Consider the following 15,361-nt stretch of genomic DNA (forward strand, 5'->3'; position numbering starts at 1 on the left):
TGGTTCCCAGGCAGAAGAGCAGTAAGGGCTAGGCAATGGGGGTTAAGTGACTTGCCCAGGGTCACACAGTTGTGAAGTGCTTAAACCTAGGACCTCCCTGTCTCTAGGACTGGCTGTCAATCCACTGAGCTACCCAGCTGCCCCCTTTATCCTGTATATTAGCATTAGATTCATCATGATATACTGATGTCTAAAGAAGGCAAAACATTTACCAAAATTAAAGCACCTATTTTTAAAATTCAAACAATAGTCATTTAAAAAACAAAAAGGTAAAACATAAAAGTGTAGGCATTTAGGAAGGTAGTGTTGTCTACTGTGCTAATTCTCAAAACACACACAAATCAATCAAATAACACTCTTTCCTCCAGGTACCCATCGAAAACCTAATGAAATGAGGTAGATAATTCATATGAAATACTACATGACTATTATAATCAAGAAGTCAACATTCTGCAATGAGAGATGATCAGATGAGGCCATATTTTAAACTAATAAGCAAGAAGCCTTTAAATTAATAAAAACCAATAGAATAATGGAAATCGTTCTTGTCCTCTAATTTAGTATTGTTCTGAAAACAAACAACCAAAAGATTTTGTCTACTTGTGCTGTAACAAAAATGGAAATTATCATTAAAGAAATTATTTTTTAAAGTGTACTGGAGCAGGGGAGTAGCACCTAGGTGGTTCAGTGGATTGAGAACCAGGGCTAGAAATGGGAGGTCATGGATTCAAATTTAGCCTCAGATACTTCCTAGCCTTGTGACCATGGAGCAAGTCACTTAACCTCAACTGCCTAGGCTTCACCTCTCTTCTGCCTTGGAACTTGCAACATACAGTACTGATTCTAAGCAAAAAGTAAGGGCTTAAAAAAAAAAGTAAAAAATATCCTAGGGTTGTGAGAATTAGTGCTGTTAAAATATATTTTTACATTCATTTCCTAAGGTTATCTAGTTTGGCTACATATAACCAGGCATTTTTTCCCAGAAGGTATAACCAAAACTTCATTCGTTAATGCATATATAGTTGTAAAATTGTTATTGCCATTCTCCCATAATAATTTACAACTACAATTGAATGATGCAACTTACATTTCATTTCACTAACGAGCTGATTGCTGGCATCAAATAAATTTCGATACAGTACAATGGACTGAGATAGCTGGTCTCTCTCTTTTGTAAGTGCTGCCATCTGTTGCTGCTTCCTAAAGTCTAATAAAGGAAAAATTAAGACTTTGAATAATATTTTTAAATGTTCATGCTATGATATAAATAAAATTTATGGGAAAATTAATAATAATTTGCTTGGTTTTACTTGAAATCAAGTATACTATACATAAAACACTAAGAAATTAAAATTTTAAACATTTCTGTCTTGAGGAAACTCACCATTATAAAACATAAATGGCAGACAGTAAGGTTCCAATATTCTTGATAAAGCTGGTAGTTGAGGTTCAAATACAATGAAATACTCAGTACTGTCTCTTCCAGGGCTATTTTCTGCCAGCACTAGATCCTATGAAAATAAAAAGTATACCGCTAGTAAGAGAAATTAGGCTTTAAAACAGGTATTTTTATATACCTATGGTGCCAGGTGAAATTATACTCTAATTCAAAATTTAAGATCATAAATATTCTCTTAAAAAATAAATTACCTAAAGGCTTTTCAGTATATAACTTCCAAAATGAAATGATCTTTTATCAGAAACCACCTTGCTAAAAATTATCAAAATGAAAGATTGCTTTTGTCCAAAATTTAAATAAAATACAATAAGAATTACCAGAGTTCATTTTGTGTTCTTAGCAGCAAAACCATCCAAATCCAAAATGTTAAGATCAAACAAAAGAGGGAAGAAGGTAAAACATATAAAAATTCCCAAACTCCCACTGCTGAGTTACAATTACTGCTGTTACCATGGAAGTAGACACTGTTTCCCAAGTGGCTGAACAAGATGTTCCCATGGGATGTTTAGTCTTAATATTTCTAAAAAGATGCATTAAAAATGCCATATTTTTATTTAGTATGTATCATGAAATAGAAAAAATAAAAATAGAATTCAAATTAGATTTAAAATATTCCTATCAAACAACAATCTGTCCCAAAGGTATTATTAAATCATGTACAGCCAAAAAGAAGTGTTTTATGGAATCTTAAGAAAATATCAATAAATAACATTCAAAGCAAAGGTAAAAGGTGAAAATACAAGCATCTAAAGGTAAGAGAGAAGGCAATCCATAGAAACTTAATTTTAAATTAAAATGATCACTATGTTAAGAATACATGCCCTACCCCGCTTTCTCACGTTTTGTTTTTTTCATATTTTCTTTCTCAACTCTCATTTTCCTGATTTGGAGTTTGGGCTCTGACAAAATAGGTTTGAAAGAAGCAGGCAGCTAAAGGTACAGAATAGGGAAAAGGAAATAAAAAAGTAAAATATCCATGTATATCTGACATCTTGAATACCAAGAATTATGCCATGGAATGATGTATATTAGTGGAAAAGTGAAGTCATTTTGAGAGGAGGAGAAAAAGCAGTAATAAAATCTGTGGCCTTTGTCAGCTATTAACCCTGGCACTTTCACATAAAGATATTAAAGGATTGAGAGCAGCTGGGTTGCTCAATGGTTAGAGGCAGGCCTGGGGATGAGAAGTCCTGGTTTCAAATTTGACTTCAGAAAAGTCCTAATTGTGTGACTCTGGGGGCAAGACACTGGTAACCACACATTGCTTAGCCCTTATCACTCTTCTGCCCAGGAACCTAGACTTAGTACTGATTCTAAGACAGAAGGTAAGAGTTAGAAAAAATAAGAAAATAAGAAAGGAACAGTTGTATACAAATACATTTTTTTTTAAATAGAAGACTACCTTTTCAGTTACACAAACATGCTGAGAATGAAGACTACCTGAATAGTTGGTCATTGGCTCCAAACCATGCAGCTTCCACTTACCTTAACATCTTTGCTTCCTTCCTTCCTACAAGATTTTTGGACTCCAGTCCTAAAACCACCTTAAGCTCTGATAGTTTTCTCCTTATGTGGTCAAGAACCAAGATCTGCCTCCAAATTATGCTCTCCCAAATGTCACCACCACCTATATAGTACAATACTCCTCCCCCACTTTCCAGTTTACTTAAAGGTACCTTAGAATACGAAAGTTCTCAGGAGGTAAGAACTGTCTTGATTGCTTGTTAAGTGTTTTGTAATGCTTAGTATATATATAGCCCCTGGCACATAGTAAAGCTCAGGCTAGCCCCATAAGCTCTTGCCTTATATTCCCCTCTTTCTTTTACACTCAAATTTCTATGATATTTGCTTTTATTTCTTCAACTCCTACTCATTCCTTATTACCTTCTGAACTGGTCATTACTGAGGGATCTTTATACAAGACCACTTCAATAATACCAAATATTGTTAACCATGCTCATTCTTTCTCCTAATTCATACTATTTCTTTGAAGTCAAAAGGAAAGATACTATCAGGAAGACCTGAGTTTGAATCTTGTTCTCAAACTCTGACTAGCTATGTAACTGGGGCAAGTCACTTAATCTTTCTGTGCCTTAGTTTCCTCATTTGTAAAACTGAGATAAGGACTACTCTTATTTCCTAGGTTTATGAGAATCAGATGAGTTAACAGGTGCAGTGATATATAATGCTAACCATTATTACTGATTGATCTGTCAGCCTCTAGCCTCTTTCCCCATCTACTCCTTCTCCACAGTTATCAAATTGACACTCCTAAAATATAGAGCTGAAACCATTTTACATTTATACTCAAACTCTTCAATGACCTTGTTCTACCTCTAGGATAAAATTTAAAATTCTGAGTTTGGCTTCTAAGGATTATGTCACCTTTTGTACTTTTGCCCCCTTGTCTGGCATGCAAAAGGCAATCAATAAATATTTTATTGATAGGGATTACAATTTGTAATGTTATTCTCTTGGAATCCTGCGCTTCCTTCAAGACATACTGGGGGGAATAGGGGAAGAACTTCTAAGCCTATTCTTAATGTTCATTGCTAATGCAACCTCTACTGAATACTTTTTTTGTCATTTTATATATAACTTAAGTGTATACATGATGTTATATCCTTTTTAGAACTCTCTCCAAAGGCTCCCCCCAAAGAAGACAAGTTTCTTGAAAAAATAGTAGCAATAACCACACAACTTGTATTTAAATAGCAACAATTCTGTGCCAGGCATAGCTAAGCACTCTACAAAATACTATCTCATTTTATCCCCCCAAAAACCCTGAGAGAAACTGAGGGAAAAGGATTTAAATGACTTGTCAAGTTCACAGAGAGTTTAAGGTTGGATTTGAATGGTGGTCTTACCAACTCCAAGCCCCCGGGCTCTAGCTTCCTCAAAGGGTCTTTGTTTTCATATCCAGAGTGCCTTGTACATGGTAAATAACTGGCTAAAAGGCAGGTATTTTACAAGAGGGCCCTTATATTTACTGTTTATAAAAACTTATTTTCTAGAATAAAAAAAATCTTAAAAGCTCTTCCTACAAACACAAGTTTTCTATCATGTATATTTAATATCATAACATTCCTTAAAATACAATCTAGATACCTTTTCATTCATATTATCAAAAGAAGTACGAGAGATTTATATGCTCTTTCAAAAAGGATGTACTACACAGAGTTCACAGTGGAAGAGATTCCCTATAAATGGTACAGTCATCCAGAACCTACCAGATAACATTATGTCATGGAAATAGAAAACCCTAGAATACTAGGTGACCTCTTTGGCAAAATCCATAATCACTCAAGAGGAATTACACAAGAAAAGCTAAATGGATGAGAATAATTTACTACCTAGACAAGGATATATACCTAAATGAAGCAGTTCCATAGTTATTTAATTATGTTGGACATGTAATGGAAACAAACAACAAAAATTTGACAAGAGGAAGAAAACAGATTAGGTTTTATAATGGAAGCTATGAAGCATTCTTAATGATCCCAAACTTCTTTCTGACACCCCCCCCCCAATTTTTTTAAACCCTTACCTTCCGTCTTAGAGTCAATACTGTATATTGGCTCCAAAGCAGAAGAGTGGTAAGGGCTAGACAATGGGGGTTAAGTGACTTGCCCAGGGTCACACAGCTGGGAAGTGTCTGAGGCCAGATTTGAACCTAGGACCTCCAGTCTCTAGGCCTGACTCTCAATCCACTGAGCCACTCAGCTGCCCCCCCTCAATTTTTTAAATACCAATATTCGGACAGTCATGACTGAAGAATCAAACTTAGTTAACAATCTAAAGGCAAGTGAAGGATACAGATGCATCGTGGGTATAGTTGATCCAATCTGATTAAGAAAAAGTGGTAGCTGACTTGTATGCAAGAAATTGACAATAATGACATGGAGGAAATGTGTACTTGGAAAAGTGGAGATAATAGTCTGCATGGTAACTTTTAACAAAATACTAGGCAGTTATATCCAAAGAAGATTTGTATAAATATCTAGTGAGAAATAAAATTTGTATAGCAGAAAACATGACTTACATTTGTTGTTCCAAAACCCCCAAATATAAGAGTGGAATTGTTTGAATTACCTGTTTCTAGTACTGACTCCATGTTAAATGGGAAAAACAATAACCAACAAAATGTGGGTCTAAGCATGCATTTACTGGAGAAAACCAGATGCTACCTTTTTTTTTTTCAAAGCAGGCCTTGAGGATCCAATTTCACTTAGAAGGGTACAAATAAAATGTATTTATTGTTACAGTCATTAAGTCAATAATCTAGATACCATTTAAGTTTTCAAGATATTCCCTTTTCCTTTCCTGTTGATTAGAGAAATCATTTAAATTGGTAACAAATATCAAGAAAATGTGGAAATATTTTATGCTGTTAAATTCCTCAGGTTATTTAATTGTATCATTTGCTTGACACTTAAAAGTGATTCTGATTCTTTAATTTGTTTTGTGCATACTTGAAATAAATGTAAACCAATTTTAGTAAAAATTAGACGAACTGATTGGGTTTCTGAAATGTTAACAAAAAATCTGATGAAGCCTAAAATAATTCAAATTCTTTTTTGAGACAAACTGTATTATTTAAATCGTTGAGTAAATGAGTTGAACATTTGCAAAATGTTCTTTTGTAAGAACTTTAGTCACATGATTATTCTCTTTGGTTTAAAATAACATACAGATTAAAAAAACATTTTAGTTAAAAATTTAATGACAAAAAATTTTAATTCTATATGCTATTTTAAAGAAACATTCTTAATAATAAGATTACAAAAGTTTAGCCAAAACATGACAGTTATGGAAAGTAATGAATGCTGGAGGGGATGTGGCAAAGTAGGGACATTAATTCATTGCTGGTGGAGTTGTGAACTGATCCAGCCATTCTGGAGGGCAATTTGGAACTATGCACAAAGGGCGATAAAAGAATGTCTACCCTTTGATCCAGCCATAGCACTGCTGGGTTTGTACCCCAAAGAGATAATGGACAAAAAGACTTGTACAAAAATATTCATAGCTGCGCTCTTTGTGGTGGCCAAAAATTGGAAAATGAGGGGATGCCCATCAATTGGGGAATGGCTGAACAAATTGTGGTATATGTTGGTGATGGAATACTATTGTGCCCAAAGGAATAATAAAGTGGAGGATTTCCATGTGAACTGGAACAACCTCCAGGAAGTGATGCAGAGCGAGAGGAGCAGAACCAGGAGAACATTGTACACAGAGACAAACACACTGTGGTATCATCGAACGTAATGGACTTCTCCATTAGTGGTGGTGTAATGTCCCTGCACAATCTGCAGGGATCAAGGAGAAAAAAACACTATCCAAAAGCAGAGGACAAACTGAGGGAATAGAAACACCAAGGAAAAGCAACTGCCTGACTACAATGGCTGAGGGGACATGACAGAGGAAAGACTCGGAGCGAACACTCTGATGCAAATACTAACAACATGGCAATGGGTTCAAGTCAAGAACACATATGATACCAGTGGAATCACACGTCGGCCACGGGGGGTGGGAGGGAGGAAAAGAAAATGATCTTTGTCTTTAATGAAAAATGCATGGAAATGATCAAATAAAATACTATAAAAAAAAAAAACAAAAAAAAAAAACAAAAGTTTAGCCAAGTAGTAAACTTTAAAATGGCATTCTGTGAAGGCTGGATTTGAATCTCCCCAGATTGTAACAATGAGTACTTAGCTCTTCCTTGATTGTGAAGATTAAATTGTAATCCCTTGTTTATTTTTAGATTTAATCCCCACCCCCCCAAGTGTAAACACAGTAGTTACAAATTGAGCATAGAGATCTGTCTGTTTTTAGATTTTAATCCCTGTAAACACAGTACTTAAAAAGTTAAGTATGGAGATTTCATTTCAGATTTAACCAAAAAAAGGTAGGAACACCCATCTCACACACTGAGTGGGAGGTCTGTGACCCATGTGTGAAAGAGTGGGTGACGAATTAGAATTAACTGACTGCCTTCTGGGCAGTCCTAGAGTGGAGTATTGGCTGTGATTGGTAGACATAAAGATTAAGGAAAGTGACACAGGAAAGTCTTTAAAAGGAAGAGACAAGGGCCTGAACCGAGTTCTTCTGGCAGATCCTCTGGAAGTTCAACTTGGACTTTCATTGCTGCTGGAGTTCTACTGGCAGTTCTACTACAGTGGAGAATAATTCTTCATTCAGAAGAGTGCTAACTGGATCTGTTTTCCTGGTGACCCTGTTCCTTTGAACTGACACATAGTGAGTGCAAATATTGATTCCCTTTCCCTTGGCCTTTCTGGAGGCACCAGCCTTCTGGAGAGGCCCATCACTGTGAGACTCCTTTCCCTAATTAGCTGGGACCACTGAACTCCTGATTGGCTCAGAGGAAGCCGGAGCAGCTCTCTTTTTCTTCTCTTTCTCTCTTCCTTAATATCTTCCCTCTTTATTGTAAAATAAAGTATCATAAATTCCATTCTGTTGTTAGTAATTCATTTGGGATTTAGTAATTAAATCCCTGACAATCAAATGAAATATATTCAATCCAACTATAAATTTAACAATTCTTTTTGCCAAGGAAATGTAATTGGTCCCCTCAACCCCACCCCTCAAAAAGGGTTTTCCTCTCATTCAGATTTCTCAAATGATGTTTGAGTGAATTTAATTATAAAATATTTTATCAACTGTTAGAAAAGAATGTTGAATGCAGGGAAGAAGAAGGGGACATTACTGTTTAAAAACTTTAACTGAGAAAAGATAACAATGGAACACAGGAAACTTTCAAACTTTAAGAATGGTGGAAAGAATTCTTATTGAGGCACATACTGAACTGAGAGGTTTCTAAGGTTCCTTTGGTTTGTAGATTGATAATGATGAAACAGATTAAACATGGGGGCTCAGTGGAAAGCCAGGCCTAAAGACAGAAGGTCATAGGTTCAAATCTGGCCTCAGACATTCCTAGCTGTGTGACCCTTGGCAAGTCACTTGATCCCCATTGTCTAGTCCTTCCCGCTCTTCTGCCTTAGAACCAATACACAGTACTGATTCTATAACTGAAGGTAAGGGTTTAAAAAAAGAGATTAAACATGTATAATTGCTTTATCTAACCCTTATTTCCTCACTAGTAATCTAGAATTTAGAAATCACTGTCTTCCCTCCTGATAAAACAACTCTGAGGACCACCTCACACCTAGCAGATGGGCCAGTATTATTTTTGGAGGAGATGTGGCAAAATTGAGACACTAAAACACTCCTGATGGAGTTGTGAATTGATCCAAACATTCTGGAAGGTGAAAGGGTAAAATCTGGGTAAAATGTGAAGGGCCAGAGATGAGGATACTGGAGTGTGCTGAATACAGAAGATGGAATGTAGGAGGGAGCTTGGAATTCTGAGTAGGGGTTCTAAGAGCCTGGGACTAGCAGTTGGAGAAAGTGAGGGGTTTGTGAAGGACACAGCTCCTGTCCATAGCTCTTTCCAGATTGAGTGGGAAACCTATGCAAATTACCTACTTCGGTTCCTGTTGTTCCTGATTGATCCCAGACATCTCATTGATATCTATTGACTCCCAAGAAGAACCTAATAGTGAAATTAACTTGGGACTTCTGTGTTACCTCAAGTGGGCTCAGTCTACAAACTGTGGCAACTAGGTCATTTCTGTCACCATCCTTCTGATTGATGTGACATTTAAAATAGTGGGAGCCATAAACTGTGGCAGTTAAAACAGTATTTGCCTTAAACTGTGACCGCAGAAATATGGTTTCAAGATATTGTCTTTATTTATCAAATATAAAGTGGTCACCAGGGAAAAATTCCCAAATATGAAATATATCCAAGCCAGCTGGGTTTTTATGGAGACTTTAATTAATACAAATTAAGGAATTAATGAAAGGGAGAGAGTAAGAGGAAACAATGAGAAAAGGGGTAGGCCAGCCCAGGCCAGCTTAGGCCAGCCTCGGCCCAAGCCCTAAGAGAGATCAGTCAGTCTTTTATCAACTCACCACAAGATCTGTCCAAAGCAAGATTTTAGTGTTCAGAGAGACACCAGTTCAGCTTCAGCTAGCTCAAACAAGTTCAGCCACCAAACCCTTTAAGGCAGCTTTGGCCAGCTGCCTCCTCCAATTCAGCTTTTACCACTAAACCTCCCAGCTGAATCTCTCCAGCTGAATGAAAGTGGCCCTTTCTGAGCTCCTTTTTAAAGCTAATTTTCTCCTATGTCACCTCCCCTAAGTTCTTACATCTACCAATCACAGTAGATGTTTTCCAAAGGACAGACCATTCTTAATTAACACCTGAGTAGACTAAACTTTGAGTAATTCACACCTGAGTAGACTAAAACCTCTGAGTAAGTTCTTACCTCTTTGCTCCTTGCAATTTTACAAGTTGCCTGACCTTTATAGGTACTTAGCACCCTTTTGTATTAGATCTAAAAATAGGCCCAGCTTAAGGGTTTTTTGCCTTATTATAAATATGAGTTAAGTACTTTTCATTGTTCAGCAAGGAGTTTACAACTTTATCTTCCCCTAAGGAATGCTTAAGTATGGGTGAAGTAGAGTTCCCACATTCCTGATCAAGTACCTTCATTGTTTAAATGGGGAATGGTTTTAACCAAGTGTTCTGAAGTAGGGTCTGAGAATTTTTAAGATTCACAATGATCAACTAGCTCTGACCTTAATTCAACAACTGTTTGGATGGGTTTAGCTTAGTTTATTTAGACAGGAAGATGGGAACTAGATAGAGGGAGTCGGAGTAGGTCCAACATTATTGGACACAGAAGAGATCCCAGAGGATCAGAGGGCACTGGGACAGATAGATTGGGAAAAGATTAGGGACTTTCCTAGCCCACCATCCTTCCCTTATTGGAGAATATCAATTTAAATAAACCTACTTTTGTTCCATCTTGCCCTTAGGCCAGGGAATAGCAGCTAAACAGATTCAAGGCTCAACTAACCTTATTACTAGTCAAACTTTGGGCAATTTGGAAATATGTCCAAAGGGTTTTAAAAGAACGCATACCCTTTGATATAGTAACACCACTACTAGGTTTGTACCCCAAAGAGATGATGATAAAAAATGTTTTTACAAAAGTATTCATAGCCATATTCTTTGTGGTGGCAAAACATTGGAAAATGAGGGGTTGGGGAATGAATGAACAAACTGTGGTATGTGATGGTGATGGAATACTATTGTGTAATAAGGAATGATAAACTGCTTGATTTCTATGTGAACTGGAAAGACCTCCATGAAGTGATGTGGAGTAAAATGAGCAGAACCAGGAGAACATTATGCACAGGAATTGAAACATCATATGTAATCGACTTTGCTACTACTAGCAATGCAATGATCCAGGACAATCCCGAGGGACTTATGGGAAAGAATGCTATCCACATCGAGAGAAAGAACTCTGGGAGTAGAAATGCAGAAGGAAAACATTTATTACTTGCTTGTATGGGTTATTGGATTTGAATTTTGGTTTTTAATAGATTATTACAAAAATGAATAATGTGAAAATAGGTATTGAGTGATAATACATGTATAATACAGTGGAATTGCTTGTTGGCTCTGGGAGGGATAAAGGAAAAGGAGAGGGAAAGACATGAATTATGTAACCATGGAAAAATACTCAAATTTTTTTAAAAAGGTGGTCCTAACTGAGTGAAAACTCACATAGCACCCAAAATCTACCATCTACCCTGATGATTTTATCTTATCTTGCCACCACCACCACCCTTCAACCTCTTGCTCTGGGCACAGTCATCAAATCAAAAATACTATTGCATCTGAAAAGAGAATGTAAGTTAATGGTTATATATTTCAATAGACCTTCTTAGTAATTCTCCAGAACAAAACTGTAACTATTATTCTCTAGGTATTCTCATGTTACTACAATGTAAGCTCTTTAAGAGTAGGGACAAACTTACTTTCGTATTTGCATTTCCAATGGTCAGAAAAATGCTTGGCACATGGTAAGCATTTGACAAATACTTCTTCAGTCATTTATTAATGATTTTCTAGGCATACTTTTTTGAAAACTACATTTTGTACTTTAGAAATTATATTTATTTTCTAATATGAGATGCTCTATGGGATACATAAGAGAATAGAAACTATGGAATCAATAGACCTAGGCTTAAAGTCCCAACACTAAAGTTTACTATCTTGTCTTGCTGTCTCAAAAACTCACTTAAATCTCCCAGTCTCTTAGTTTCCAAACAGGAAAATAAAAGAACTGACCTAAATAGTCTCTGAGATCCATTTCCAGCTTTAGATCTATGATCCCATAATACAATCAATCAATCAATCATCAGTGATTTATTAAGTACCTACTATGTGCATGTGCTATAAACAAGGAAAAAAAATACAAAGAAACAATTCCTAATTGCAAAAGGTATATATATTCTAAAAAAAAAAATTAAAAACGTATATATCCCAATGGGAGAGACGAATTACAATACAAAAAAAATAATATAGTTAAAACTAACAACTAGAGAGATATTAGGAAAGGCTTCATGAAGGAGATGGTACTCAAGTTTCATTTTCAAGAATGAAGTCTCCAAGAGGCAGAGGAAATGAGGTAGTATATTCTAGTTATGTCAGGTACCTGCAAGACCAAAGGATTATTTAAAAATGCATAACTGGATTTAACAACAAAACCTTATTTCTTTATATATTTAAGGTGATGAAATCCATTTGGTGGAGAGTATGGGGGGAGGAAGGGAGCAGTAGTTTCTCCAAATTAAAAATTACCTAAATATAACGTATATATTTATAAGAGCATTTTTTTTTGTGTGTGTGGAAGCAAAGAACTGGAAATAAAGGTGATGCACAAAGAAAATGACTTAAAATGGAGAAATATAGATATAAATTGATACAAAATGAAGTAAAATAGTGTAAAAATAAAATGACTAAACTATGTAAACTAGAAGAAGTAATGCAACCCAACAATCAAAAGAGAATGTTGCATAAGAAAAAAAAAGTTTGGTATGAAAAGAAGAAATTAAGAGAAGATATTACCTCCAAATTCTTTATAGAAGTGAGAAGTCTACAGGTATTGAAGAATGCATATGTTTTCAAACTTTTTCAATGCATTCATGGATTTTGCTGACATCACCACCACACCATTAATTTTTTATTTGTTTTCTTTAAAATATATATGTTCTTTTAGGACAGCAGGAGGCTTAGTAGATAGAGAACCAGGCCTTGGAGATGAGAGATCCTGAATGGAAATCTGGTTAGAGACATTTCCTAGCCATATGGCTCTGGACAAGTCATTTAACCCCACTGCCTAGGCCTTATTGTTCCTCTGCTTTGGATCTGATACATAGTTTTAAGACAGAAGGTAAAAAAAGAAAAGGTGAAAAGGAAAAGTAAAAAAAAAAAGAAAAAAGAAAAAATCATTTGGAAAAGCAAACGTTCAAGAATACCAAAATAATTAAAAAATAATAAAGGAAGGAGATCTAGTAGTACTGGAATTTAAACTGAATTATAAAGTAATCATTATCAAAACTATCTGGTAGGGTGCTAAGAAACAGAAAGGTATGTCAGTGGAACAGAATGTAGACATATAACAAACAGTAGTAAAAGATTATAGTAACCTATTTGACAAAAGTATAGATCTAGATCTACTGGGATAAGAAATCATTATTTGGTAAAAACTGCTTGGACAACTGAAAAATAATTTGGTAAAAACTAGATGCTGAGCAATATCTTACACCATTTGACTAAGGTCAAAATAGATACATGATCAAGATATAAAAGAAAATGTCATGAGCAAATTTAAAGAACGAGTAACATTACCTATTATGAATCTTAAAACTGTTCAGACTCTACTTCAGAAGATTTGATTAAGCTATTCCCCATTTTTAACAATGGAGGTACTTGGGTCAGGAATGTATTGAGAACTTTTAAAATTACTCCACCCTACTCAGACAGTGCCTTAGGGGAAGATAAAGTTGAAAACTCCTGATTGAACAATGAAAAGTCCCTAACTCATTTCTTACAGTTTGGCTGAAACCTTTACAGTTTTGGCAATTCAGTCTTGGCAAAGCACATTTTCACAGTTACACTGTCAAATTTATGGACAAGAGGAATTAATGAGTAAAGAAGAGCTGGTGAACATTGTAAGATGGATAATTTTGAGTACATTTGATTGAAAAGTTTTTGTACAAGCAAAACAAAGGTTGCCAAGGGTATTAGGAAAGCAGAAAATTAGGAAAAAAATTTTCAGTCTCTCGGATAGAGGTCTCATATCTAAAATATATGGAGAATTTTATCAAATTTATGGGAATAAGAGCCATCCCCCAATTGACAAATGGGCAAAAGAAATGAACAATTTTTTGATGGAGAGATCAAAGCCATATATGGGCATACGAATAAATGTTCTACATCACTAATGATTAGAGAAATGCAAAGCAAAACAATTTTGAAGCATCTCATACCCATCAGATTGGCCAAAATGAAAGAAGTGTAAAATGACAAATGTTGGAGATGTGGGAAAATGGGAAGAATAATACACTGCTGATGGAAATGTGAACTAATCCAACCATTTTGGAAAGCAATTTGGAATGACACTCATAATTATAAAATTGGGTATATGTAGCAGTCCACCCCTAGCTATGGGCAAGGGAAACAGTTGGTATGTACAAATTGCCTTAGAAGAGAGCATGCTCAGTCTTGAGCATGCTCAGTATTGCACATGGCTGGGAAAGCCGCTGACCTTTGACCCCAGCTCCCCCAGGTTAGGCGGGAACACAGGTTTCTTTGTGCTCATCTGGTTAAGAGAAACCACACCTATACCTCCTCATTAACCAATGATAATCATCCCTGTGTACTGTGTATAATTGCATATCAAAGAGATTAAATAGGGCCCAGACAGCTCCAACTCGCTCTCTCTTCTGCTCTTCCTCCCTTCCAGCTCGCACTGATGGCTGTCCTTGCTGTTGGGCCAGGCTCCATCTTTAATCTTTCTCTATTATCTCTCCAACCTGTGTGGTATTGAATCTGGATCTCTGGACTGGTAAAAGCCTTCAGAAGGGTCCTTTGATCAGAGCTTGGCTGTGGTTCATTGGTAATTAATAAAGACTCATTCCTGCCACCTCATATCTTTACTTCGACTCTGTTATCCCCCTCATGGTATCTAAAACTTCTATCCTTTCTCTATCTTCCTACCTTAAAGCTTCTCTCTCCCCTCTGAGGAAGCTTTAGTATACCCTTAGACCTTTCAATAACATTGTTAAGCCTGTTCCCCTAGGAAATCAGGGAAAAAGGAAAAGAACCTATAAATCCCAAAATATTTAGAGCAGTTTTCTTTGTGCTGGCAAAGAACTTGAAATCGAGGAGATGTCCATCAGTTGAAGAATAGCTAAACAAATTGTGGTATATGTGCAAGGGAATACTACTGTGCCATAAAAATCAATGAACAGTTTAATTTTTTTTAAACATGGAAAGAACTGGATGAGATAATAAAGAGTGAAACGAGTAGAACCAAGAGAACATTATATACAGTTACAGATTTATTACTGGAAGAATAACTTATAAATGTTCAACTCCAGAAAATAAACTGAAAAATAGAAACATGAAAGACATAACCTGTATCTATAACATCTACATGCCTGAATTCATTTTCTTCTCTATCTCTATCTGCCAGATGATACCTTCTATGGGATGGGGAAGGGAGGAAGGAGTGAGAGTTACCTGGAAATAAACTTTATCAATGAAATTTTTTAATTGGTAAAAATTTACCTTGATTTCAGCTGATCCCTTGATAAATGGAAATTCAATCATTCTAACTTTCCCATTAAAAAGTGGAATCTCAGTATCTTCTTCATTGGAACTTTTAATTTTAGCAATTATCTTGCCAATCAAATTAGTCCCAGTACGATTATTATGTTCATCCTTAAATTAAAGTTATA

General features: G+C 35.8%; 1 protein-coding gene across 5 annotated transcripts in view; it reads right to left on the reverse strand.

The window, feature by feature from the left end:
- The window catches only part of SMCHD1 (structural maintenance of chromosomes flexible hinge domain containing 1), a 229,644-nt gene that overhangs the window by 53,873 nt on the left and 160,410 nt on the right, over window positions 1-15,361 (reverse strand). For all 5 annotated transcript variants that reach the window (XR_008917679.1, XR_008917678.1, XM_056823757.1 and 2 more), the window contains exons 37-39: window positions 15,192-15,344; window positions 1,385-1,511; window positions 1,088-1,207 (exon numbers count right to left, since the gene is read on the reverse strand). Coding sequence is in view for 3 of the 5 variants with exons in the window: in XM_056823757.1 (XP_056679735.1) it covers window positions 1,088-1,207; window positions 1,385-1,511; window positions 15,192-15,344 (400 nt within the window). In the remaining 2 variants the exon portion in view is untranslated. The remainder of the gene's footprint in view (window positions 1-1,087; window positions 1,208-1,384; window positions 1,512-15,191; window positions 15,345-15,361) is intronic.

The sequence above is a fragment of the Monodelphis domestica genome, chromosome 3 (genome assembly GCF_027887165.1).
Source record: "Monodelphis domestica isolate mMonDom1 chromosome 3, mMonDom1.pri, whole genome shotgun sequence".
In the NCBI taxonomy this organism is placed as follows: Eukaryota; Metazoa; Chordata; class Mammalia; order Didelphimorphia; family Didelphidae; genus Monodelphis; species Monodelphis domestica.